The sequence below is a fragment of the Leuresthes tenuis genome, unplaced genomic scaffold (assembly GCF_036924035.1).
Source record: "Leuresthes tenuis unplaced genomic scaffold, fLeuTen1.0.hap1 SCAF_2, whole genome shotgun sequence".
Classification (NCBI taxonomy): Eukaryota; Metazoa; Chordata; class Actinopteri; order Atheriniformes; family Atherinopsidae; genus Leuresthes; species Leuresthes tenuis.
Window position 1 is genome coordinate 22,641,835 of NW_027325356.1, and position 27,443 is coordinate 22,669,277.

Below are 27,443 nucleotides of genomic sequence, written 5' to 3' on the forward strand. Positions count from 1 at the left end.
TTTATGCCCGTCCAGTCTCCTCGAGAGCCCAGCAGGGTACAGTTTCACTGAGAATCTCTAATAATGAGAATAAGATACACAGATCATCCATTGATCCGTATCGGAATCGCTGATTTTAGTATCTGATTAATCGATGCTGGATGGTGGATTCTCCGACAGGAGACAGCGGCATCCTCTCAGCCTTTTGGTCTTTCCTGAGATAGTGAAGCCTCTATAATAACACCGAGAGCCGCTATGAGACGAATAACGGGAAAGGCGAAAGAAGAAACTTTGATCGAGCTGCAGACCGCCACAGATTTGCACACTGCAGGTGATTACCCAAAGAAACACTCATTATCCATTACAGCATATTGGGATTATGGGCTTGTGTCTTAGGACAAGTATGGGTATTCATTTGTGAGGCTGCTGTATTTCCACTACATGTGGTAGAAGCTCTGGTAGCACGTTGCATGCTGTAGTTGTAATCCTCATCCCACTAACTTGATTATAGAATTAGAAATTAGGCTACTACGATTAATATCTATCCCAGGTCAAATTTATAGAAACGCATTTATGTCAGTGTAAACAAAGTTTAAATCCATGTGTGAAACCAGTATTATTACAAGATACAAGATAAGCTGGACGTTCTTGGACAGCATATTATTTGATTACATGACATGTGTTTTTCCCTCAGCCTTGTTAGTGATCTGTGTTAGAGCACGTGATCTCACGACAAGGGATGAGGCAGCAACGTCAACACACTTTTTTTCTGGGTGTTCATGGGGGGAATTCAGGTCAATGAGATCATGGGGTCCCACCAGCAGGTGCTGTGTTTTCTGAATTTCTGATCAGGTTTAATCACAGTCATGCCATCGAACATTAAGACTGTCAAATCTCAAGGACAGAGCTTTAAAGTATCCCAACCCAATGGCTATCTTTCTGTCAAGGTTTTGGGTAAATTGAACAAAGAACAACTTGATAAGTATGTGTGTAAACAAATACATGTTTTCCTTGTCTCTGCACACTGTCAAAGTACAAGTGTCTAATGGGATTGACTCCTCTGAGATAGTCAGGCATCATTGACTCTTTGCTAAGCAGTAAACCACTCTCAGTTCAGTTTGTGATCTCAAACAGCATGAGTCTGAGAATCTATTTGAATGTTACAGCCAAAGATTTCGTCTTGAACATTAAGCTTGATTGATGGACTTCCATGAAGGTCCTAATGTCATAATAGTGAAACGTTGTCATCTTGTTTCAGCACTGAGGTGACATTAGGTCACAACACAGCAGCCAGACGTTTATTTGGATCATTTTTCTGTGTCGCAGTTTGTGAAATCCATGCCTCATGTATCTAAGCTCAAATTCATCATTTGCCCCTTTTCTATCCTTTCGTTGACATTTACTTTAATATCTGGGTGTTTAAACCTTTCAATACTTACTACACGAGTATAATACTGTGAAAGTCCAATGACTGTCAAATTAACAGGAGACATCCAACAGGAACATGAGAAACACATGGATTATAAGTACCGTCAGATGCAGGAAGTGCATGGCGGGTATTGACTGATCAAATCTCCAAACCACTGCTTATCAGGGCCCAACATGGTTTAAAAGGATGGAAAAGGAACAAGTGAAGTGCCACATTTTTCTTGACGATTGCTCAGAGAATTCTACTTAAGTTTGCATTTAGTCCTGCAGTGAAACATTTCTTTTTTTATTTTCATGTGGTTCTCAAAGATGATTTAATGTGGTTTAAACCATAACCATCAGTGGGATGTAGTATTTCAAGTAGACTTGAGCAATTTCTCAATAACTGATGCATTATAGTGTAATTTCAACACTAATGAATGCTGTCGTTTTTGCTACAAGAATATCATTTCAGTTTTTAGAACCCGATTTGAGTGGTCCTGTTTGCAGTCTCTCCAATTATAATACCATGATGTTCACCTTTTGTATCATTAAAGAACAATTGCTCTTTGGGAACAATGGAGAAGTAACGAGCATAGAATATTCCAAGGTCAGGTGAATTTATCTTTACATGTAACTGTTTGACATTTTACCAGCATAAAAATAGGTCCACTTAAAGGCTTTCATTAACAGAAAACTACTTCCCGCTCACTGATATCATAATCTTGGCTGATTTCAGACACAGATCAAACTTGCGCACCTCGATCTTGTTTTCTTTTCCATTTAAGATGCATGCTGTGCGATCATTCTACTCCAGAAAAAGAAAAAGTTCAAAAACATCATTGACAGTCCATATAGACATCACACATGAAAATGAGCATAAGTAAACCTCTGAGATTATGTATCTATCAAACAGGACATCGCATAACTAAGAGTTTGTTATGGAAAATGTATTTCCCTGCACTTATGTTGAATTAGTGCAATACGTGACCATAATTAGACGTTGATCCACCATTTCCTGTTCAAATTTCCATGTTACTACTAAGGACACGTGCATCTTCATCTTGGATGAGCTGTAGAGTGTTCAGGCTGTGCAGAGGCTTTGTTCAGGCTCTTATCAGGACAAACATTCAGGACCACGTGAAAGAGGAAACAGAGAGGGTCTATCTTCACCTCTGAGTGTTTGGAGTGTATTACCTTGTTCACAGCTGCCCAAACACTTATTTATAGGCAGCCTCACGACAAACCCTCTAATGATGTGTAAACACCAGATAAACCTGGATGTTATGTACAATTTTGTTTTTCTAAACCTAAATACACTGAATGCACCTTGTTGCTTGGCATCATCCTCACTCTTTTTACTGGACTCAAAGGTTTCTATAGTGGCTCGAAGGGTTTTTGCAGGATTAGGGTGCAGTCAGGGAATAAATCTCTTCTTATAAATGTCCTTAATTGTGATGACTTATTATTTCAGACATTGTGTCCTTTTAAGGTAATCTCACTCTATCTGTAACCTAGCCGATGAAGTCATCCTCCAGTCAGAGGTGAAACTGAGTGAAAGAGTTGCTATGGAAACAGGCTTTTTAACTGCATTACCCCATTTGATTGAGGCACAATACTAGATAAGCAACGGAGAGCAACCCAGATTTCCTTTCTCTAAGCTAGAAGATAGAAGATAGCAGGACAAGTTTTAGACTTCACATTTTGGACTGAAATAAGTTTTCTTGTCTAAGTTTGGATCAGAGCTGCCAGACAGCTCCCCTTTGCTTTGACCTATTTGCTTTGAGTGTACTGCCATTAAATTTAAAAGAAAATAAATACTTATTGGTCACTATTTTTTATTTCAAACATCGGCAAGTTCTTCATAGGACAGCTGAGCCAGCAGGAACTACATTTGTTGTACAGTACGTCTTTGTAACAGTCACAATAAACTGGCATGTTTGTACGCTCATGTGACTTTGCAGACCATGTCAGCAAGAATGTTTCACTTTATGTGTCCTAATCTGTGTTGCTCAGTATTTAATGGGAACCTTTTTCTCTCAAACTCCACTTTCCTTCACAGACTATCCATGATATCTAATGTTGTATTTTATGTGATATTATGTTAATTTTATCAGCGTTATACTTTAATCTCTTGATCCAACACATTGTCTCTCCTATTTGTGGTGGTTTTTGCCACATTTAAGCTCGCTGGAGACTTTCAGGAAGCCTCTCCTCTGAGTCAATATCCTGATGAGAATAGAGGAAATAAGCATTCCTGGTGACAATATAAGCCTAATGTTAACATTAAAACACAATTAACACTACTTACTTACTTTTTTTATTTGCGTTTTTATTAATGTAGTTCTCTTTGGAGCCATGACCCAAACAGTTTATATCTGCCAGTAGGTGTTAATTTTCAACCTGAAGGTTCCATTTTGTTGAATTTGCCAGAGGATGTTTCAAAACTCATGGTAACCCCTTTAGAGCTTTGACTTTGGTAGCTTGTTTGATAGTTTTTATGAACGCAGTTAACTACACTTAGCAGGAAATGTGGGGGAAGAGATAGAGGCATTTTGTCATAAGAGCCCTGAAGCTGGGTTCAAGCTCAGGATGTTGTGGCTTCACTGCAACAGGGTGCACACCATGCCTGTGAGACTATCAGGACACACTGGCTGTCTGAAGTGTGTAGATATGAAGCTTAAAATTTCAGTTTGTTTTTACTTTCTTATGCGAGAAATTGATAGTCTTCTGCAGTGTCTGACATTTTTTTTAAAGATTATCGTTAGTGTTAGGTAACAGTTGGAGCACATCAATATTTTATACATCTACACTCAATTCAGTTAGGCTTTTTGCTTCTCGGCCATCTGGTATTAATCGAACACTAGCCTAGAGCGAAGTTGTAGAACAGTTTGAGACATGATCTTTTTTTATCTCCCCTTGAGTAAAGGTTTCCATTTTCATGACCTACTCCTGTGTTTAGTTGCACTGAATCTGTACAGGTGCAAGGCCAAAAAGAAAATGTATAGATGTACTGGTCTGAATGGGTAAGCAGGATGGTCTAGTTGTGTGCCAGCCACTTGGGAGAGGTACACAAGAGCTGTTTTTGTTGCTTTTTTAAAAAAGACGACACCCACACAGCCCGCTTGACTCACATTAGAAAGAAAAAGAAAAACTATTTCATACAGCACCAAGCATACACAACATGGTGCTTCCGTTACAGGGTATCATCAGGTGCTCCACAACAAATGAAAGCCCTTATCTGATGCTCTGCTGAGCTTTTGATAAGTTTATTCCCCTTGTGTCTTTTTTTTTTTTTACTAAGTAGACTATGTTCTAACATTGAAACTCTTTGATAGATTTTTACTGTTGAGTCTCTCTCTCATAACCCTGCATATTTATTTCCAACCTACAGGTTATTTCTATTATTTAACCAGTGTCTGTCTGTCTTTTGAAGATGGCCCTGCTGTGCTGACTGCATTCAGGATAAACCTGCACTCAGGTATGGACAGATCAGAGGCTTTATGTCATGCCTGTCTGTCCATCAGCTTATCGTCTCTATGTGTTATGTCTCTCATATGTGCCCTCACATTGTCCAGTCTCTCATCAACAACGGACCTTTCTGTTGTGGTAATGCTTCGCTCTTTGCAGATTCGTCTGTTAATCAGGTCCAAATGTCTGGTTGTGTGCCTGCTCAATATCCGCTTGTGGTTGCATCTCCTCATATGTCTGTCACCTGGCAGTTTAGATGCATTCATTCATATGCTGCAGTGACGCATGTGGACATGACATTTCAATGAGAGCATTTTATTTTACTCCTTATATCATGAGCAGCTATATAAATTTGCTGATCAACAGACTGAACCATTTTGTCAGTGGAATTTGTTATTTGTGATTAGTACAACTTTAGGTCTGTATTAGTCTGTGTTGAAGTACCTTGAGCTCTATTTTAATAATCTAATAAAAAAAGAATGTACTCAGTGGATTCTTTTTGGCTGATTAAAGAAAGATTTCAAGAAATATGTTACTACAAGCCCAGCCTTGGCACTTTTACTAGACATATCCAGGTGAATACAATGTCTGATTTTAATATCTGATGTAGCAACATTTATTACCTGATTACTCCCTGATTAGGGAGAGTTGGTCAAAAACAAGGAAGCAAGCAGATCAGCTAAGTGGCAGGTGAAAGACAAAAACTCAGTCTCTCAGTCCAATTATCTGGCCAACAATCTTATCTTGGACAACAATGATTACAAAGAGAATCTGATCAGGAACAAATCACACCAAGACATATACAGAGAGGGAGTAATCTACTAATGGAGCACAATGAGGAGTAATCAACAAACAGGACACCGGTGTGCATCAAACAAACACAGGAAGCAAAACTAACAGAGGTGCACGAAGACAAAGAGTTCTTCCAAACGAAACAGAAAGTGACAGAACAAGAAAACAAGATGTGACAAGATGTACTTCAGTCTGTATCTGCACTGTAATTTCTAAACTGGTCATATTGTATCACTTTAAGGGGACATATTATGGCGATATATTTTTTTTCCTGTGCACGATAGCTTATATGTACAGTAGCTTATATTTCACTACCAACTCAAAAATTCAGTAAAAACACAATCCTGGCTTTTTTTTTTTGAGCCCCATGGGTATGAACGTGTCATTCGGTGAGCTGTTCAGATCTGCAAGTTAAACTTACACCAATTTATAAGGTTATCAACCATTTTTCTCGTTATCTCCTCACAGTTCAAAATTCAGATGATGCTGTTGTCGCTATACCTCAAAAGTGAGAAGTTGAAACTCTTCATAGCTCACTTAACTGAAGAATAGTAATCTACCAGATATTCATGGTCTGACTACAGATGACTCAAGTGTGATAGCAAAGTTTCCAAAGACTATTAAGCTTTACTGATCTAAAAAAGGGGCAAAGCCTGTGGAAGAGAGTGGGTCAGTCAGTCCTAAAATGATTCTATTAAATTAAAGTGTGAATAGTTGAAGGAGTTGCTGGAGTGTCTCTCCATGTTATTTTGACCAAAACATGTCCCTGGCATTTCATTAAGATCTAAGGCAATTGTGTTAGTTTGGGGATTGAAACAATTATGACAGTGTCCTTTAAAATCCTCAGTAGATAATCAAAGTAAGAGCAAATACTGAAAAACAACTAACACAGATTAGGTCGTGTGTGTGTGTTACCCTGATTGCACAACTTCTCTGCTACCGTATGCTCTTTGTACTTACACACACACGTGAAACTGAATCATTCAAGTGTGAAACAGATGACAAGCAATATGATGATTTCTTATACAGAAAAATTATGTTTTGTGTGGGTAAGTCGCTGGCTCACATCCTGTTGTCAGACGAATATTTAACCAGACATTGCAAATTGAGAGAAGCAGGACGTCTTTCATAATATTTCTTTCAATGACTCAGTCTGGGCTTCACTGAAGAGAGCTACAGTCCTGGCAGCTATACATGCTGGCATATGAAACAAAACGATTAAGCTCTAGATGTGCATTGCATCTCAGGACTACCCGTTAAAGATTTGCAGTCATTTCAGCCGTCCAAAGTTTCTCACCGACATGAGATGTGGAAACTTAATCAGGTTGCAATCGATTAAGTGTGTTAGTAGTGGATGTGTTCGTTGTTTGATGCATTAGCAGAGAAACTACAACCACCGCTGTTTTTAGTGTCTGCATGACCGGCTTCTTCTGCTGGGATTTATATATTGGCATAAGTGTCTGTCTTCTATGATTCCCTGATTCCTCCATCGATCACCTTCATTATTCAGTGTGAGTAAGCCTGACCGCACATAAATGGTTTGCGTGCAGAACTTCAGCAGTACATATAGAATATAAAGTATTCTTTTTCATGGGCCAAACCTTTAAAAGTAGGAAACAGAATAAATAAAAATGGCGGGGTATACAAAGTTTGGTTGTTCCCAAGTTTGAACAAAAAGGCTCCTGTCCAGTACATCATCTAAAAGCACATAATTCATATAAATCTAAGAACCACTGCAGAAACTCAACTGAGAAGTTCTTTTTCACGTAACACGGAAATATACTTTGGGGATAGAAAGCCTCGTGAAAATTTCTACATCCTTTGGCATACCATTGTTCTGCAAAGTTATTAGTTATATTGTGTATTTTAATAGTTATAAACTCTTTAAAGGTATGAAAGATGTGTATATTTTGTCAAATTGACACAATTATGTGTTTCTATTTCTGTGAGTAATAGATATTAATGTTGCTGGTCTTTCTAGTGTGGTTAAAAAAAACTTTTGGTCCATAACTAGTTTATGCAGGCTTTGCAACCTGAAATTGCCCAGAAGAGTTTCAGTTGTGGGTTCACTTTTTGAGACTTGAGGAGACTCATGTTCTCCCTCCATCACAAGGTACTACTGTAGAAGTTATCATGACCCTGATGTGGGCTACAAGCTGACGCTAACCATGTTCATCACAGTAAGGTGATGAGCTGAGAACGCTTGTCGTTGCCATTGTGACTCGCCAAGGTCCTGAAGTTGACTATTCATCAGTGGTATTTGTAGCTCTTTGTTTTGTTTTTTTGTTGGTTATGTGTCTTTAGTAGTTTTTTTGGAAAAGCTGCACCTGCACCATCAGTTCAGGGAGTAGGATGTCTTAACTGCTTTTTTCAATGCCTGTTAGGTTGATGTTGAGAGTAATATCGTGGCCGAAGGTTTTTTTATGGTTTAGAACAGAGGAGGCTTATTCTGCGATGGAAACATGATTGTATTTTTGCCTGATTTCAAACCTTGTTTTACTTTTACTTGGTCTGACTCTATGAACCATGTGAACGATCACATAAAACTGTTCTAACTAATGGTCAAGCCTCGTTATTAGCAAATTAGAAATTTCCTTTGTGTCAGCTGCTCCCATGAGAAGTTGCAACAGTGGCTAATAGTTTTTCATCTCTGGAGTTCCTCCCTGCCACCACATCCATAAATCTTGTCTTTGGCCTCTGATTCTCTTTTCTGGAAACTTCAGGTTCAGCATCCTTCTCCCAACATGTCTGGCAGCTCTCCTCCATTCATGTCTAAAACGACTCATTCTCACCTTTCTTACTTTGTCCCCAAAACGTCCATCCTGGGCTGCCCCGCAGTCTTTTTCTCATCACTTCCATCACAAAACTTTGCATATTTAATTTAATTTCTGTTTTCCAATGTAAAATCTCTACTTATGAGTTATGTTGAAATTTGAGACCCCAGTGACTTTTTATGAATTAGAATTCATTAGTGAAACTTATAATAAAGAAAAACATAGAGAAATAGGTGCTGAGGATTTGCTTCAGTCTTTGACAGTGGTGAGAAGTGTCATCTAAATTTAGAGACCACTAGAAGTTAGTGGCAAACTTTTTCAGAGGGCTGGCATTCAGCTAGTGGGCATGTCCGCATGGGACTGTTTCAGCTACTGTAAATTTAGAGCAGCAGAGGTGTAATTAGGCTGGTGATGTTGAAAGTGGGTTAGAAAACATAGTTTATGAGATGTACTTTTGAACCAGTCAACTGGTGCTGCTAAGAAGGAAAGCTACTCTATGATTTTCCCCAGCTGCTCTGTGCCTCTCTGTAGAAGTAAATATTACAGACATACTACTGGCCCTTTGCCCCTGTTTGCTCAGACAAGGCTCTGATAACTGTCTGTGTGCAGTTGGAGTAAGACCAAAAAAATTTGACTAGTGGGAAAGAAAAATGCAGCCTCACAGCGAGCCACTCTTCCCACAAAGCCCATGGAAAAAGCACACTGTCATTTGGCTTTTGTGTACAGGGACTCCTCTGCTCTGATGATATGGCTTGTTTCCATTCCTTTCTAGTGAGTCTTCAGACCTACAGTAAGAATGAGCTTGCACATGGAGACACCCCCTCTCACTGGCCAGTCTCTCTCTTCACTCATACTGCTGCTAGTCAGGAGATCATTTCTCATGAAAGTCTGCTGTCTGTGCGGCTGGATTGAGGTGGCAGCTCGCTGGAGGCCTTTGTGCTCTTTGTGTGCTGAGTGTGTTTCTTACAGGAGGAGGTTGGACTTCTGGTACAGCAGCAACCCCAGCCTTCAGCTCCTCCCCCTCTCCAAAGTCTATATGCAGCCTCCCCCACAGGAAGTGCAGCTTTCCCACCATACAGGAATAATAGGGAAGCAGGCAACGAGCAAAGCAGTGCTACATGAGCACATTCCCTATGCCAAAGTCTGCCATGCAGAGAGAGGCAGGCTCTGCTGGAATGTTGAGTGCATAAATTCGTGTGCCGCAGCCTTAGTGTTCCTCATTTCTCTCTCAGCTCAGTGCTTACCAATATGGTAAGTACCTCTATCTGCTGATGCTCCCAAAACACAGGGATTTTAATGGACTCTTTTTAATTTGAGGTTGTCTTAGATGCCTGCAGTCATGAGATTGCTGGCCTGTTATTCTTAAAGGGATACACTGTTTTTGGTTATTGTTATGTTGCACACCACATATTGGGCTGCATGGTAGTGTGGTGATTAGCAACATCACCTCACAGCAAAAGGGTTCCTAGTTCAAATCCCAACCAGAGCCTGTGTGTGTGTGTGTGGAGTTATCTTGTTCTCCCCGTGTGTGAGTGGGTTCTCTCTGGGTACTCCAGCTTCCTCCCACCGCCCAAAAACCTCATTTGACAACTCTAAATTGACCCTAGGAGTGAGTGTGAGTGTGGATGGTTGTTTGTCTCTGGCGACCTGTCTAGGGGGTACCCACTCGCCTATCCCATTGACAGCTTGGATAGGCTCTAGCCCCCTCCTACAACCCTAAACTGGATTAAGCGGGTATAGAAAATGGATGGATGGACAGCATGTATTCAACATGGATACAAACTGAGTTAACCCTGGTTTGGCTAAATTACAACATGTCTGTGATAAGTGGAGAAAATGTTATTATGACTTTATTTCTGGATTATTGTTTTCCCTCTTTGGGTGTGGGTGCATGTAAACAGGAAAGTGTAACCGGTGGAAGTCAATGTTTTTTTTCCCCAAAACTATTTCCTGCACAAAATGTGAAACAATATAAATGCACACACGGTGTGTTGCCACACTTAGCTCAGTTGGACTTGCTTCAGTATTGTGCTGCTGATTGTACAGCCACCCATTGTCAGAGCTAATATCTGAGCCGATAACATAGCAAGACCCATCAAGACATGTGGAAGGCATCCACTTGTTGATCCCAGTCAAGTCTAAAATTAGCTGAAAACCCGTGAGCTCTTCCTTAATAAGAAACATGCATGATAACTGCCAGAGGATAATAGATGCATGTGGTCACGTACAGTTAAAAAAAACGGAATATCTCCAAGTAATTTTAGTTGTTCTCCCCAAAGTAACAATGATAATTACATTATGATCTTCTCCTGTACACACTCCACGTGAATAAAGGTAAACCTTTAACTGGATATCACATTAAATCTACAACTCATATGTTGTCTTGATATTTTTCTGCATTTCAATCTTTTCAGAACAAAAATCTGCACATTTGCCATATGTTGACAGCCATGATGTTCATGATGAGCTAATACTTTTTGTCATAGTAGAATGTCTCACTTTCAACATTTGGTTTTCTGTTTCTTGTTTATGCTATCTATAAATCTATGGGCTCTGTTTATACCTTACACAGGGTCACATCTTTTGTGGCATGGGGGTTGTAGTTAATTCTTATATATACAAAAAAAAACATGTTTGAACAAAGAATAAAATCTAACAGAAAATAAAAGATTTATAAATATGGGATTGAAACATTGTTACTGTATTGGATTGCAACTTGTATGAAGCTATGCTTTCAGTTTAGTAGAGGACTATGCTCTCTGAGCTGTGGGGTGATTGCCAGTGTTTCCCTGTGTCAAAGTATCCTTGTGCAAGACTCTGAAGCCCACACTGACCCTGCTGTGTTCTTCAGTGTGTTGGTAGAAAAAAGTGCTGCATACTCTGTATACAGCATAAGGAGCACAGGATGAGTGAGGAACCTGGAGAAACAGTTTAAAAGGCATCATGTAAGTGTGGACCGTTACCTATGTTATTGTATGTTTTTTTTTTTTGCAGATGAAAGCAGTGGAAATGGTGTCAGTTCATTATCTGAAAGAGCTTCCCTGCCAGGACATGCAGAAGTAAGTTTTACAGCATCTGTGGGCCTTTAAACTTATTCAACATTTTTAATGTAAACAAGAGTATATATATATATATATATATATATATGTGTATAACAAGAGAATATGGATACTTCTGATGCCTGTACATTATATTTGAAGCTTCTAAAAGGCTTGCTTAGCCATGTTATGTCTAATTTATTTAATATAAAAAAACAGTGCTTACTCTTATTTGATTTAATTTGATTTAATTCTATTCTATCTGTTCTATTGGGTGGATGCGGTGACTTCCTGTTTTTCTGCTGGTTGTTTAGCAACCTCACTGACATCTAGATGTGGAGCGGTTTCCATTCTTTATGTCAAGCTAACTGATGCTATATGTAGTTTCTTATGGGAGTGAATAAGCATATTTTCTAAGATATTTTATATCTTTTTTATTTTCTTTTTTTAACCCCTATTTGCTCTGTAACAGTTTCAGTTGGTGTTACACTTTTGTTGGCCCATGTCACTTTTTTTCTACTCACAAGGAGTTTTTTGTCAATGCTTACTGTGTGTTTGTTTGATTTCGACTGACCTTTTATTAACTCTCTGCTCCAGTTGCTGAGTCACAAGTCGTCTGAGTCTCAAAGAGCTCCTCTCATTACTTAAAGAGTGAGACAGAAATAAAATGTTGCTGCTCAAACAAAAGCCTGCTGTCAGTCTGTTTGGTTTCCCGTTATACACAAGGCCTTTCAGCAGAGTGGATGATCGGCTGTAACACTGATAAAATTATGTTTCAGACTAGTATGACACTAGTTTTCAGCACTATCACAGTGAATTCTTATTTTCCTCTTAACAGCATGTGATTAAAAAAATGTATGTTGAGCAGTGTCCAAGCCCAAGTTAAAAGAGAGTCTGTTTGTAGATGTCAGAGTCTGATAAACGAGCTGGGTGGAGCTCAGTAAACTGCTGAACATACTCTGTGCTGCAAGCTGTCGTGAAGCCTGTGAACAGTAGTATAACAAAGCAAGCATGATTTCAGTCACTGTTAACAAGAAGCACCTCATAATGGCAGGAATCATCACGACTCAGGAATAAAGTAGAAAAAGCTGCTACCATTGATGTTGTGTCTTCCACTAGAAAAATAACAGTTAAAGTTTCCATCTGAATTATTGTAGTAAAATTAAACATTGCTCAAGGTTACAGGATTTATGTCTTATAAGTATTATCTGACATACTGTAGAATGGCCGAGGTTTACAGCATCAGAGACAGAAAGTTTTCAACATTAGTAGGTGAACGTCTCATTGAATAATCTAGAGATTATGATTTAAGACTGAAGTGTAAAAGTTGATTTAAACATGTCAAACATGTTCCTCCTCCACTATCATCTATTTTTAATGTAATCATAGGCTGTAATTGTACAGAGTCCAGACATTCCTGTTATGTGTGGTTTTCCTGCAGTCATCATGTCCACTTTCTAAATGCTCTGACAAACAAACATTCTCTGGAAATGCTTTTTAGTTTAATCCCAACATGTGGATGTCAGATGAATACCTTTGGTGTCACTAGTCTATTTCAAATGACTGCATATGTACCATTCCCATGAGTCCTTATATGCTCCGTCTAATACTTCAGATCTTCAGTTTCTGTTTTGTGTTGCATATTTGTTTTTGCTTTGTGATGTGTGAGAAAGCTAAAAGTTGGGATTTATTGCTCATTCAGACAGAGAAGCTGCAACCGAACAGAGACACGGTGTTCTTCAGGGACGGAGTGCGCAGAATAGACTTTGTGTTGTCTTACGTAGATGATAAAGATGAAAGAAAACAGGTAAGCCTCAGTCAAAAATGACAAGTTTTTCATTTTCATTTTTGACCCCTCAGCATTTTGCAACGACAAAAATGACTCACTGTAATGCAGCTGACATGATTACACAATCTATTTCCAGGAGGGTAGGGGAGCAGGGGAACTTTCTGATAACCCACGACATTTGTGAAAACGTAAAGTTCTACGTTGTGACGGCATGAAGAAAAGTTTACTAATAGAGAAATAATTACATAGTGGACTATATATCGTATCATTCTTGGTCAAGTGTGGAAGACTGAAGGAAGTAGGAGGCATACAGTGCAGTCATGGTGTTTTCCTTTTATTAATAATTTACTCATTATTTAGCAATAATATGAGAGTCTGAGTACAAACTAAACATTTGCTCAAAGCTGTTGAGTCTCTCAGGCCATGTACACTATTTTTTAGGGGCACTTAAGAGTGGACATTTATATCACTCAAAGAAAACGGTGGTTTCTGGGCACAGACAGTTAATGCGAAACATAGTGGAGAAGTAAGCAGCACAATGACCTGATATATATATATATATATGCTTCAGGACAAAAACAGAGCTCAGCAGTGAATATTTTAAATAAGTATTTCTTTGCTTTTTTGTGTTGTATTCACAGCTCATTCCTACCATTCCCAAGTATTTGTGCAAAAGGTGGTGAAAAGATTCTTTTTTTTTTCACTGTTGCTCAGGTGGTGTGTATTATTGTATTCAAAATTAGATATAAATTATTTTTTCATATGGACTTGTCACCTGTTTCCATGGGCAAAGATTCTGTCCTGGATGCACATCTTCTAGCCTTAGACTCGCATTTCAACCTATTTGTTAAAGGTACAACAACGTGTCTGACCGATGCAGAGCCTATTAACCTATAAAGGTCGTCATTTTAAATGAGAATTTGTTCACAAATGTCTGATCTGGTTAAATAAAGATTTAGATAAAAATGAATAAATAAATAAACTCATACCATTTGGGTACAACACACCTGTGGAACACAGATGCAAAATATTACAGATTGTAATGGGATCTTGTTTGCTCAAAATTGCTAAAATGAGCGGTCTTCTACCTGTAGCAACTCTCATTTCTTATGCTCTGCTAGTTTGTGCAAAACTCGGTTCAGTGCTTGTATACTATAACATCTTTCCTTTTCTGTGCTGCAGCAATACCATGAAAAGCAGCTGTTCAACATTCATTAGCTTCCCATGTTATCATAGACCCAGAGATGCAGTAACTAGCCACTGTTGTTTTAAGCAGCATCAGAAACTATCAGCCACCAGCGACAGCTTTGGGGCTATAAACTGCAGGTTAATATGGGCACATGCTCACATATGTGGATATTAATTATGTAGCCGCTGCTATTGGCTCTGGATCAATTTGACATTGAATTACACATTTAACATTTAGACAGCCAGGAGCTGTTGCAGAATTTCTAGCCAAAATAAACAGAAAGCTTTAGTGACCTATGTGAAACCTATGTGGGAGTCCTTCAGAGAGTTTGTAGATCCCTTTATCAGGGAAAATACAGAATAGTGTGAACTGGTGCCATTCGTCTCTTTATGGGAGGTTTTTTAGTTCAGAAAAACCTGACAGTCTGCACACTCCATACAGTACCACAGGGATTTACATCCTTTACATCCTCCTACATTTCCTCCTCTACTGCATGCATGTGTGGTAGGACCAGCTGCCACAACATAAAACACTTGAACAGGAGTTACAAGACTGACAGAGAGAGACTGACTGTGTTTTTTTACACTATAGGTTAAAAAACTGGAAATTCTACTATATCTCCAAAAGGAAATATTTGTATGAAATATTATACTGTAATATATAGTATAATATTATGTACTTTAACTATATTTTAAAGTAATATTTAGCCTTTTTCTCCTCTAGTGCCTCATCTCTCTTGTTTTGGTAGAGATCGCTGTGTTGTTAAGTCACACAAGGGGTGATGTCTGAGGTAATGCTCCTGGTCGGCTCTCACATGGCAATAAGGTTGAGGTCAATTTTAGACTCATCTGATACAGAGCAGGATGAAGACTTCATAGATCCATCAGCTCCTGTCACCGGACTTTCTGGGAAACTGGGACGATGTATCATGCTCTTTGTAAACCACGTACAAGTGTCTTTGCTTTTTTGGCACTTCTTCAGATCATCCATCATTTTTGAATAATGATTCTAATCTGTTTAATCTAATCTGGTCTTTTTAGTTTACCTGTATGAAAATAGAATTTATATATGAATGTTTTTTTAGTTTTTATTATGTAATTATAAAAGACTTTTGTTTTACTGTATTTTGCAGGTTAACACAGTAACATACAAATGTTACAGTACCCTTGTTGTATTTAACTGGATCAGATAATGATATTGATCCTTTTGATTGTCCCTTAAATCCATTCGAATGGCTCACTCTTGTTTAGTTTATTTTTTTTGTCTTTTGTCAGAGACTCCACCTATTCTCACTCCCACTTATTTCTGGCATGAAATATGTTTATCTACTCATCGAGAACAGTTTGGTGAAAGTTGGCGTCCTTCGGAAGATATTTAGATTACTCGAGATCCGTGTATATCCATATAACGGAAGATAATGGAGGCATTGACAATAAAGCCTCTAAATTAGGCATTATCTGTCTTTATTTCACCAATACTTTAAGACGAATGAATAAATGAACGCGTACTATTGCACTGTTAGCTCATAGCTGCTGTGTTGTTGTTACTGGCGGCTATCGGGGGGCTTATAGAGGGCTGTCTAAACACTCATCTACTGGGATGACGTCATCAACACGCACTGCTGCAGCACAGCTTATTTACTCCGTGCTCTGTGACAGTCGGCTAACTAAGCCGTCTATAAACCCCCTGATAGCCACCAATAACAACAACATTGCAGCTATGAACTAACAGTGCAATAGTACGCCTTCATTCATTCATTAGTGTTAAAGTATTGGTGAAATAAAGACAGATAATGCCTTATTTAGAGGCTGCATCATCTATGACCCTGTTCACTCTGTTATATGGATCTCAAGGAATCTAAATATCTTCCGAAGGACGCCGACTTTCACCAAACTGCTGTCGGTGAGTAGATAAATGTATTTCATGCCAGAAATAAGGTCTAGGTTTAAAAATACCGGAGTTCCCCTTTAATGTCCTCATGTGACCCTTTTCCCAAACTCAACTTTCTGCACATCAAAGGTTGAGGTATGACTCGGAGCAAATGCTCATAATGAACTGAGAAAGTTGTCAGAGATGAGTCCTGTTCAGTTTGGAGAAAGTAAGCTAAGCCTTCGTGGCTCTAATGCTTGTGGTATGTGTGCGTGTGGTTCCACAGGAAAGAAGGAGGGAGTTTGAAGCCAACCTTGAGAACATAGGTCTGGAGCTGGAGACAGAAGACAAATCTGTAAGGAACTCAAACACAGAGCATCTGTGCCATCTAGTGGAGAGTTTGCTGAGGCACATCAAATTTAGCTGAAAATTGTCTAAAAGGGATGACTCAGTGTCTGACACATTGCACTGCAAGCAGGTGTAAAAATTTCATTTACAGAGTTAAAGATTTTCTTTTACAATTATTCTTCTGTCAGGACTCCAAAGACCAAAAAACATATTTCTTGAAGATCCACGCTCCATGGGATGTACTGGCCACCTACGCTGATGTCTTGAAGATCAAAGTTCCTTTCAAGGAGAGTGACATTCCTCATGGTCAGGAAGTCCCACTGGATTGGCTCTCACTCCCTTTTCGCCTACCGGGCGACATCATGAACCCACGACCTGACTATTTTACCTACCACTTTGACAAGACCAAGACGGACTTCTTCCTTATCAATGACAAAGACACGTTCTTCCCGCCATCCACACGGAACAGAATTGTAAGTCTCCAAGAAACAAGTTCTTTTGTTAACAATCTGTAAGATTTATTTTTTTTATCTGCTACGAGATAACACAGTTGACACTGTGAGATTTATAGAGATGTTTGTATGTTTTATGGTTTTCTCAGCAGTGCTAGAAAATGATTCTGCAGTACTTAAGCAAATCTAACATTTTGTTAAATCTGTTTGTTGTTGCTGTTAGGTTTTTTATATCCTGGCTCGCTGTCCGTACTACAACGAGGGCCGGAAAGATAAAGACAAGACGGGAATCAAGCGATTGCTCAGCAACGGGACATACACAGCAGCTTTTCCACTTCATGATGTAAGATATCTCTTTTCAAGTGAGCAGCGGTTTTAAGATGCTGGCTCTCCATTCTCTGAGACATTTTTCTTCCACGCCTGTGTCCTGCTGCTACTTTTTTCTGAACCTCCTTACAGTTTAGGACTCATTCTGCATAATTTGTGATTTCTTTATGCATAAAGTTTAAGTAACCCAATCCCATATTTAGTACTTTAATGTCTTCTAGACCTCATGCAGCACTAAAATATGCCTGTATTTTTAGGCATGACAAAATGAGGCGCCTTGAGAAGCAGTTCTGTAGAATGAGAACACTTTTATACTACTTGTACAGATACCTCAAATTCTGCTGCCACTGTGACATTTGTGTCTACAAAAGTAGTCCTTCTGCTTCAAATTGGCTTCAGAAATGTTGTTTGTGTATTTACCATTTCCATAGCCAAAATGATAAAATTAAGATGTTCTCAATATATATTTAATGTTTGGGTTGCTCCCAAGATGTATCATCTTGAAAAAAGCCACAGACTTGTTTTATTTTATTTTTTCCGTTTTGGTGTTAGTAATAGATATTTTGTTCTATAGTCTGTTTTAATGTGTGTCTTTTACTAACAGTGCCGATACTGGAAAAAGGCAAGAAATGCTGAGTGTGAGAGCGAGCGCTTCAACCTGTACCGCCACTGGGCAAGATTTCTCTGCTTCTACAAAGAACAGCCTCTGAACCTAATCAGGTGAAATCGAAATGCAGTCGTCTGTCGTTCCCACACATATTTGACTTTCTTTTACTGATTCTGATTTTGAAATTGAATTTAATTTATTTGTTGTTGCTGCAGGAAGTATTATGGGGAGAAGATTGGGATCTACTTTGCCTGGCTGGGCTTTTACACAGAGATGCTCTTCTTTGCGGCTGTCATGGGTGTCATATGTTTCACCTACGGAGTGCTCAGTTATGATGAGAACCTATCAAGGTTAGAACCACCAGGGATCCTTCTAGAGCTCACAAAGTTATGGTACCATTTGACAAATAAAGATTATATCTCATACTGCATGAAGGTTTTTAGGAAGTTGCTGGTTAAAACTCTATGTCACTTTATAAGACCTTGTTTTGTCAACACCATTTATGTAGTTGAGGCTAAATAAGAGTAGCAGCTGTCTATATAACGCAGTAACATCATCACCACAACCTGCAGCCTTCGCAGTGATGGTAAAGTTGGATCAACAGCTCTCTTATACATTTAATTTGAGAGTTCAGACTTCCTGATGGGAAGATTTATTGCTGGACTGTTCCATTAAACTGGATTACATTAGCTGGTGCAGCTAATTAGCTGACAAGCAGGTTTGTGTGATTATGAATTGTTTAATACCAAAGCCAACAATTATATTCTGTTTAAGAGCTTAATTAACAGTTTGCAGGTGTTTGTACCCGCTCAGCCACATACTCTTGTGTCAGGCATCGCAGTGCTGACTGCTGGGAGATAAGATGGTTGACATTAATGAACATTTTACTTCATCTTAAAAATGTTTTATCAGGTCAATATCAAGTCTTACCAGTCAAGTTGACCCACAAACAAAAAGGAAAAACTATTACTATGTACTGTAACTTTTTTTCTTGGGCACAAAGTCTTCTTGAAACAGGAAATGTGCCTGTAAACTGGCCACAAATTCGGTAGGCACATTAGTGTTAATGCAACATGAATGATAGCCTGTCCATTGTTTATTAGGTTTTAGGAGCTGCTTTGAATTAATGCAGCTTTGTTTCTCTCTTCAGCAAAGAAATATGTGACGCTGAGATCGGAGGCAGTATTGTGATGTGTCCTCTTTGTGATAAAAAGTGCCCTTTTTGGAAGCTCAACTCTACTTGTCTGTCATCCTGGGTAATTATTCTACTTTGTATTATTAAAGAACATTTTCAAAGCCCAAAATAACGTGTGTTTACATGTAGTGCACACATACAATACAATTTAAGTCAGTTACAACCTGGATTTCAGTGTGAAAGGAAAATGAAAATAGAAATGATAAATTAAATCCTAAATTCAACAGAGAGTAGTACCAAAAAATGATTTTGAATTTTAGACTGCAACAAATTTCCAAGCAATTTATGCATAAAAAAAGTTTTGTAATGCTGAAAGAACATGTGTTTTTTGTTTAAATGGCACCAGGTGTCTCAGCACTAAAAGTTGGGAGGCATTAAATTACAGGCATAGCACAGGTTTATCCAAAAACAGTAACATTTCTCAGTTTCAGTATTTGATATGGCATCTCAAACTTTTTGTATGGGGTTGTATATGTGTAATTATCTAGATCTGCAAACCAAGTCCCATTGAATATGTCACAACAAAAAACTGTTTGGTGTCAAGAACATTTAATAAAACTGTATACCTGTATACCTAAAATAAATTGCAGCCTGCAGAGTAACCAGTATGTCAACCTGTTTGTGCCCAGCATGCCCCTTCCTCAGCTTTTCCATGGAACTTATGATTTCCCATATTCTCTCTTCCAGCAATCCCATCTGTTTGACAATGAGGGAACAGTATTCTTCGCCATATTTATGGGGATATGGGGTAAGTGTCAGTCTGTGCTGCTCTTACTGTGTTTAACTTCCGTAGGAGATGCAATGAACCCCCTGTCCTGTGGAACAGATATTCCCAATTAAACCTTTTCACACTGAAGCATTCACCTTTATCCACACTGCTTCAGCCCAGAAAAGCTTGCCAGCACAACCATGTTGTCATTTACCAACAGTAAGACAGACTGTGAGCACAGTGTGGGCCGTGAATGAGTCATGGCACAGCTCAAATATGTTACTCTTCAGAAACCAAACACAGGTCACAGCAAGGTTAAGGCCACAAAAAAAACTGAATTACACATAAACACGCATGTACAATGGCACACACATCATAAAACAAAGTTATTTTTGTGCAATAAAATCTCTTTATGGTCTACAAATGGTTGTTTGTTTGTTTTTAACTATTGCACAGTTACTCTGTTTTTGGAGTTCTGGAAGCGGCGTCAGGCCCGGCTGGAGTACGAGTGGGACTTGGTGGACTTTGAGGAGGAGCAGCAGCAGCTTCAAATCCGCCCAGAGTTTGAGATCAGATGCACCAACAGAAGACTCAACAAGATCACACAGGTCTTTACAACCCACCTGCAAACATTACAATAATCTCATACTCTATTTTTGTAAACTGTGATAGTAACTAATTTAAAAACCAGTAAATGATAATGAATCTTTCAGGAAATGGAGCCATATCTCCCCATCACCAGCAAGTGTGCACGTTTTTGCCTCTCTTCAGCCACCGTTATATTCTGGGTAACTAAGATTTCAGTTTTGTGTGCATCTGTGTGATTCGTCAGATACTGTCAAAGTCTTTACATTATGTTTGTTTGTGCTCTCCACAGATTTCTCTGATTGTGGCCTGTATTATTGGGGTGATAGTGTACAGGCTGGCTGTTTATGCAGCCTTTGCAAGTATCATTAAAGACCCAATGAGAAAGATCCAGTTGGTGGGCAGATTTATCACTCCACAGCTCGCGACCTCTGTCACTGCTTCCTGCATAAACTTTGTCATCATCATGATCCTTAACTTCTTTTATGAGAGGGTGGCCATCTGGATCACTGATATGGGTAAGGAGATGTCATCGGTCAAACACAAAATCACATATGGCAGACATTTTACCCAGAGGTACTGTCTAATGTTGATTGTAACATGAGGCCATTTACACCATTTTCCTCCCACAGAAATACCAAAAACTCACCTGGAGTATGAAAACAGGTTGACGATGAAGATGTTTCTGTTCCAGTTTGTCAACTACTACTCCTCCTGCTTCTATGTGGCCTTCTTCAAGGGCAAATTTGTGGGTTATCCTGGTCAATACTCATACATGTTTGGCAAATCAAGCAAACTGAGGAACGAGGAGGTGAAATTTATGGCACTTCATTGAAACTAAACCGTTCTTAGAATTTTCAATCATTATGGCTTCCTCCCACCATCCAAAAACATACATGTCAGGTTAATTGGTGACTCCAAATTGTCCGTAGGAGTGAGTGTGAGCGTGCATGGTTGTTTGTCTCGTTTGTCTCTATGTGGCCCTGTGATGGACTGGCGACCTGTCCAGGGTGTACCCTGCCTTTCGCCCGATGACTGCTGGGATAGGCTCCAGCCCACCCGCTACCCGATTAACGGACTGTCGGTATAGAAAATGGATGTTTTCATGCTTGTCAGTGTTGAATTTCTTCAAGAAAACATCCACACAGAAAAATGAAAAGTCAGTAAAAATATCGTCCGGAAGCACTTTTTAAATTGGTCAAAACATCCACTAACCCCCGGTAACATCTGGCTTTTGAGTTCACCATAAAAAAGTGTTTATTCGGCATTCAGTCCCACTGCAGTAGTTGTAGATATTGGTGGGAACACAACAACCAGAAATACAGCTCAGTTTTTCTTTACAGAAACACACTTTTTAACAGAGGCTCTGAACCAGACAGCAACAATTCGCTGACCAAAACAGATGAGATAGATCGATTTGACACGTTTTGAAATCTAATGCAAGAAAGGTGCATCAAGATAAAATGTTTCATATCATGTCAACTCTCTTTCTGTCCCAGTGTGATCCTGGAGGCTGTCTAATAGAGCTGACCACACAGCTGGTGATCGTCATGGTTGGGAAGCAGTTATGGGGAAACATTCAGGAGGCTCTGCTGCCGTGAGTCCATCAAATCTCAACTCCTTACTACTTTAAACTCTCATTCACTCACTGTTTTTCTGGAGCGTGTCATCATGGCATTATTATATTCTCACATGCACAAAAATGACCCCAGTTGACATTTTGATCATGTCGCTGCTTATCCACAATCATTTTCATAGTATAGGAAGCTGCCAAGAAAACACTTTTAAAGTATAAATTAAGAATCTGTTTTTAGCAGAATCCTGAGCGCTTGCTGCAAACATAGAAGTCAGTATTTTGAAGCAAAGATGACATGTTTCACATCAAGTCTTGACAACTCCAAATCTTTTGATGTGTGGTCAAATCAACATTACTGATTAAAACCAAATGAATGATGCACTTCCCATCAGAAGTGGAGAGATGCTATGCAGTTAATGTCTATATGTCTAATTTGGCCATTCATGACAAATCACTTTCGGGGGTTTCTGTTGTCATTTGTCTAGCCTACTTTTATATGTCTTTATTTAAAGATGTATATTATTCTGGTTTTTTAGTTGTTCATTCTTTTCTTCATTCTCCGATTTTGAGTATATGAGCAGAGTTTGTAGTTTGTGTGTACTGCCGTGTAGCTATTGCTGACTTGCTCAGTTTTTCACATCAAATCAGTGCTTACTAAAAAGAAAAACTAATTACTGTCAGTTCAGTATAAAAATTTCGATCATGTGCTTCTTGATAGGTTAATGCGTAACTGGTGGAGTAGCAGAAAGGGAAGACACAATCCTGAGAACCATTACAGCCGCTGGGAGCAGGACAATGTTCTCTTGAACTTCAGCCAGCTGGGCTTGTTCTATGAGTACCTGGAGATGGGTAAGAAATGGAACCGGTTTGCTTGTTGGATATCTACAGACGGATCAGGAAATGTCATCTTATAACCTTCATATTCCCTGTTTTTCAATTTGGTTTATTCAATTCAATTCAGTTTTATTTTATTTATATAACGCCAAATCACCTTAAGGTGCTTCAAAGTTAAAGTCCAATTCAAGCAAATTATAATCCAGTTCACTGTAATACTGTCATAATTCAATCAAACCAAATTCATTTAAATCCAAATTAGTCCAATTCACACATTGCCAATTCCTAAAAAGTTGCCCTGTTTCACTTTCTGCCTTTTCTTTTGAATCACTCTGGGTGCTCTTCATGTCATTGTCAGTGATCCAGTTTGGTTTCATCACCCTGTTTGTGGCCTCCTTCCCTTTGGCCCCCCTCCTGGCCCTGTGTAACAACATCCTGGAAATCAGGGTAGATGCCTGGAAGTTCACTACTCAGTTCAGACGACCAGTGGCATCCAAGGCTAGAAACATCGGAGCCTGGCAGGAGATACTTAATGCAGTAGCCATTTTGTCTGTTGTTACCAATGTGAGTTTTTATTCTATACGTATTTCATCATCAATCTTGCTATATTTATGATTAATCCAAACTGATTTAGTCTTCTAAAGAAACTTAAGAATCAAACCGACAGTTTCAGACGCCTTTTGTGTTTATTTTTTTCCAGGCTTTCATCATGGCCTTCACCTCAGACATGATCCCCCGCATGGTGTACCTGTATGCCTACGGCAAAGAGGCCAGTATGAGGGGTTATGTCAACAACAGCCTGTCAGTATACAAAATTTCCCAGATACCAGTGGACAACATGCCAGAGGACAACTGGTATGAAAACTCCACTGCCACTTGCAGGTATTAATGCTTAAAGAGCTTTTTGTGCATATGTTTCTAGCTTGTTTTTACCCTGTTGGCAGCATCAATTAGTGGTCAAATGACTGAGTAATTTAGCTAAACTCCCTCTTGGCAACATACCCAGAAAAAAGGGTCACCAAACTATGGTTTCCCTCACCTTTACAGAGAGTTTTATCATCTCTCAGCTTGTTGATTTTATAACCTGATATGTGACTAATTGTGATGGGTCATCTGATGCCAGCTTGGACCTTTTTACAGGAAGGAGCACATGGGCTGACTTAAATTCACTTGAACTGAATAGATAATCAACATCATGGTATCGCTTAACAAGATTGTTAAAGCAGTTCACCTAAAGACAGACTTGCACTTATTCATCTGAGTTGGCTTATTTGCTATAGAAATTATTTATTCGTTTGTTTTTAGATTTCCTTTGATTGTACTTATTTTGTGGGTATGTACAGGTTATGTACAGGTACAATGCATGTATCTATACTTAGCATGACACTTTTCTGTTATGTGTGTTGACTTTGATGTCAGATCTTAGCATTAGTGTAAAAGTTAACATCAGTTTTATATTTGCAGAACCATCTGTCGTGTCAGGTTTTTTTTTTTGTCTGAATCCTAAATTCTTCTGTAGTGTGTGTGCTGAGCTTGTATTTCATTTATGTCTTCATAGACAAGCAGTAGTACACATCAGTGTTTTTGCAGTTCCACTGTAGTCTGCAGGTTGTATGACTTGGGTCTCAGCGTATTCTATTTAGTGATTATATTAAACACTAACAGCCGGAGTGGATGAGATTCGCCAGGATGTCCCCTGAGAGTGTCGCTGAGGAGAGGGATGTGCAACCCAACTTCAAATAAGTGGAAGACAATGAATGGATGGATTAAACACTGATCATTTGATGCCTTTCTGCTTATTGTTTTTCAGATACCGGGACTACCGTTACCCTCCGGGCCACGAGAGGGAGTACACTCACACTATGCAGTTCTGGCACATCCTGGCTGCCAAAATGGCCTTCATTATTATCATGGAAGTAAGACAACTCCTTATTCAAATAGTTACAAAATAATTGATTATTTATTATATTTTTACCATGCAATAATGTTCCTGCAGCATGTGGTCTTTGTGGTGAAGTTCTTCGTGGCATGGATGATCCCAGATGTCCCATCAGATGTGAAGGCACGCATTAAACGGGAGCGCTACCTGATTCAGGAGTACCTGCATAACTATGAGGTGGAGAAGCTCAAACTACAGCTGAGCGCCAGTTTCCTCACAGAGCCACTGTCAGAATTAACCGTGACAGCAGACAAGCATGAAGTGTTGTCTGAGTGCCTGTAGCCTCTGTGTCATACCTCTAACTAAAGAAGCCAAGAGAGGACATTGGAAGGGCTTTGGTCTTTGAAATAAAAACGCTATTTCTTCACATTTGAACAGATGTTAACACTTTCCAAGATGTGCTCCTATATTAGGATTGATTCATATGGAGGCATGAGAAAAAAAGACAGAATTCTATGTCATAGAAATGTTGGAAAATGGTGGGATGGAAAACAACATCCAAGAGCGGCAGCTTCTACCCTTCCGCAGTATGATGATAATCATTGCTGTCTGCAGATAAAGATAGAACATTTTGTGATGATGTCATGTGAACCTTTAAAAAGTTGATTATGTCACTAATTTTATTTTTCTGCAAGGTGAGAATATAAGCTGATGTATGTCATTTAACTATGAATGTAGAAAACACATACAAACATTGAAATATTTGAGTTGTCCTTGTCCCCCGGTCCGGTTAAGCACTATTACATGTGAAATATTGTAACAAAAATAAATAAATGGGCAGTTGATGGGCATCAAGGATAGTTTTACATTTATAAAGCTTCCCTTGGCAAAGTAAATCTGTTTGGCATTAAAGGTAGTTAGATTACAATTCTGCTACAATGATGCTGGACAGGACAAGGGAAAAAAATAAAAATAAAAATATATATATGTATTTGAGTTGAAACACAAAGTAACAGGAGGTGTTGATGACTCAGATGTCTGCACTATGTCTCCTTTCAAATTGCTCTATAATATTCAGTTTCTGTGATTCATAGCTTGGCTATAGGGTTGTAAGTTACATTTGAAAGTATTGTTTTTTAGGGAAAATCTTTTCCAATCTGTGTATTTGAAAACTAAATACCTCGTTCCGGCCACAGTGATAATGTGTTCAGCAGCTTCAGATTCACATATCTTCTTCCACATGTGTTACAAGCTGGCTGCAGGACCAATTACAAGACTTCTAACCAAAAGAGAAGAATACATGGGTAAAATGCTGGCAGATCTGCATATACTTTATGTTTACTTATGTTTACTAAAAATTCCTTTGTGTGGATTTGTGTATCCTAAAAAAGCAATTGTAACTTTCAATTGTAACTTAAACTTTTAGAGTTTAACAGAAAGGAGTACTTCTGTTCCAGTTGGGATCCTTTCAATATGCAGCAATTCAGTGTCAAGAAATAGTTTGTAGCTCATACTGGTATCAAAGTGTTACTGTAAATATAAAGAATATTCTATTTAAATGGGTTGTATGGAATTAATCTATCGATTTGCTTTTGCTCTGTAGCCTTAAGCAACTGCGCTCAGTTACTCCACAATCCTCAATTTAAGAATTTCCTGTCAGTTAACTTGCAAAATGTGGCTCATTTTGTGCTCCTTGTCACTGTGCAAATACTCATGCAGTGTTGTTTAAAGAGTTTTTAAAATGCATTGTGGCTTAAGAAAAAAAGAAACATATCACTTTGGCACATGACGAGACACATGAGAAAACTCTTCTACACATTTTGCAGCCGACAACTAGATGAATAATTGGATCGAACACAGTACATTTCTTCCTCTGAATGCTTTATGTTCAGATTCTCGTAGTTATGTTCAAACCTCTGTGACTTACTATGTATATGTAGTATAGCCTTTATTCAAGTTATCGGCAGGATATTTTTGACAGTAAAGCTCTGCACCTGCCTCTCCAGACTCAGGATGAAACATCTTCTAAAGTTTGTGGAGCATCTTTTGTTGCACGCGTCAGAAGTGTTAGAGCATTACAGTTTAATCCTGTGACGTGAATGATGACTTCCCCAACCAACAAATGCCTTAAATATCTGTTTACTTGTCTTTGTATACTTTTGTAATGACAGGATTCCTATCTGAATTCAAAACCTGTTGCATATCATTCGTTGCTGCCGTCTGTCATTTGCATCTGTGGTTGTTCTGAGCATGAATTGCTATTATGTACATATTTTGTTATATTTTGAGTTCAATGTAACCTATTGGACATGAATATCAAACTGATAATATTCACAATAAACAAAGACATAACTATTTTTTGTTGCGTTTTTTTCTTATTTGGGTTTCTCTTGTGTTGCTGGTTTTATTGTTGACCTCTGTAATTTAGAAGATACCCGTGTCATGTTCACCACTGTACCGACAAAGAGGTTTACTTTTGAAGCATTTGCTGATAGCAAGCCTGATGGTCCCTCTCTTTACAACAATTGTTTTGAACATCAATTAATCAGAATGCAAGTAAAGTTTTCCACTTCAACTCAATCCATCCGAAAGGAGTCCATGGAAGTTGGCAGGGTTTCAGAGT

The 27,443-nt window shown here is 38.8% G+C and overlaps 1 protein-coding gene across 2 annotated transcripts; it reads left to right on the plus strand.

Moving 5' to 3' along the window:
- The first annotated feature begins 2 nt into the window (after positions 1–2).
- On the plus strand, positions 3–27,175 carry ano5b (anoctamin 5b). Of its 2 annotated transcripts, XM_072380701.1 has the most exons (21): positions 3–310; positions 4,823–4,867; positions 11,418–11,482; positions 13,164–13,268; positions 16,595–16,663; positions 16,845–17,129; positions 17,332–17,451; positions 18,040–18,155; positions 18,258–18,392; positions 19,193–19,298; positions 19,925–19,985; positions 20,403–20,554; positions 20,660–20,734; positions 20,824–21,049; positions 21,164–21,342; positions 22,031–22,128; positions 22,826–22,956; positions 23,300–23,505; positions 23,642–23,823; positions 24,752–24,857; positions 24,938–27,175. In XM_072380701.1, the coding sequence occupies exons 1-21, from the start codon at positions 235–237 to the stop codon at positions 25,160–25,162; spliced, it is 2,763 nt and encodes a 920-aa protein (XP_072236802.1). In that variant the 5' UTR covers positions 3–234; the 3' UTR covers positions 25,163–27,175. The 2 variants fall into 2 exon arrangements, with proteins under 2 accessions (XP_072236802.1, XP_072236803.1); XM_072380702.1 differs by lacking the exon at positions 4,823–4,867.
- Positions 27,176–27,443: the final 268 nt, after the last annotated feature.